Source organism: Syzygium oleosum, unplaced genomic scaffold (genome assembly GCF_021117445.2).
Source record: "Syzygium oleosum isolate NSW1041296 unplaced genomic scaffold, Sole_v2.1 Sole_v2.34, whole genome shotgun sequence".
Classification (NCBI taxonomy): Eukaryota; Viridiplantae; Streptophyta; class Magnoliopsida; order Myrtales; family Myrtaceae; genus Syzygium; species Syzygium oleosum.
Window position 1 is genome coordinate 722,116 of NW_026607518.1, and position 1,029 is coordinate 723,144.

At 46.6% G+C, this 1,029-nt stretch overlaps 1 protein-coding gene across 1 annotated transcript; it reads right to left on the minus strand.

Annotated features, from left to right (window-relative positions):
• Positions 1 to 1,029, minus strand: LOC115685732 (uncharacterized). The gene is made up of 2 exons (XM_030610823.2): positions 783 to 1,029; positions 1 to 275 (listed from the first exon to the last, which is right to left on the minus strand). Exons 1-2 carry the CDS (start codon positions 1,027 to 1,029, stop codon positions 1 to 3), a joined length of 522 nt encoding a protein of 173 aa, XP_030466683.2.

Genomic DNA, 1,029 nt, shown 5'->3' on the forward strand with positions numbered 1-1,029 from the left:
TCAGCCTTGCCACTTCCAGGGGCGAGGAAGCGGCACAACGGAGAACCGCATCTTCCCGGTGGAGCAGTGGAGGCCGCCGCTCTTGCCGCATGCAAAGAAGTAAAACTTCCACTTCTGGCTCAAGGTGAACTCGAAGCCGTCTCCAGCCCCGTCCGACACGTTGGCCACCATGGTCGCCCTCCGGAGGTCACACCTCATGTAGCTCCAGAAATTCTGGAACACGTATACGCTGTGCGGATGCGTGTTATTGTCGCTCGGTGGGTCGTACTTGAACACTGCAAGTACCAGAAGGAACGTTGTTTGGAATAATATATTCACAACAAATGATCCGGAGACACTTGTTAAGCATACTTAACGAAGAAGCATTCACTTTTCAAAGTATTGATCCTGCATACACTAGTGTAGCCAGTTGCAATATTTCCTGCCTCATCTGATCACTTAAATAGTGCCATGGACCACTTTTCTACAAAACCCATAATGCTGCTTAGACTACTCATTATTTGTTTGGGGGAGGTTTAATAAGGTGATTCTGCTTCTTAATTATAAAAGCATTTTTTGAACTAAGTAATTATCTTCGAATAACATTAGCACTCTACTTCAACTTCATATGCAGAAGATTGCATTTATATACGAGTCTCATCATGAGGGAATGTCTAGACAATAAAGTTGTGTGAGGATGAATTCGTATCGATTCTGATACCATGAAGATCATCGATCAATCTCAAAAATGGGACACAATAGATCCTGAATCCAGATATGAATGAGCTATAGTGGCGACTTACCGAGAGTGTCGTTGACGTAAAAGGGGCCGTTCTTGTGAGCCCAGGCGCTGTAATCGAACCCAAAATGCCAATTCTCTGACCCTCCGACGACGACCTTCTTCGGAGGGACCTCGGCAGGACCGTGGTCTGGCTTCGGAGGCCAAGCGTAGCCATTGTTGTTGTTCCACCCGGGATAGGCCACCGAAGCTCCCATTATCGCTGAAGATATCACGACAAGCATCATTGCTCGTCCAAATTTCATGGCCAT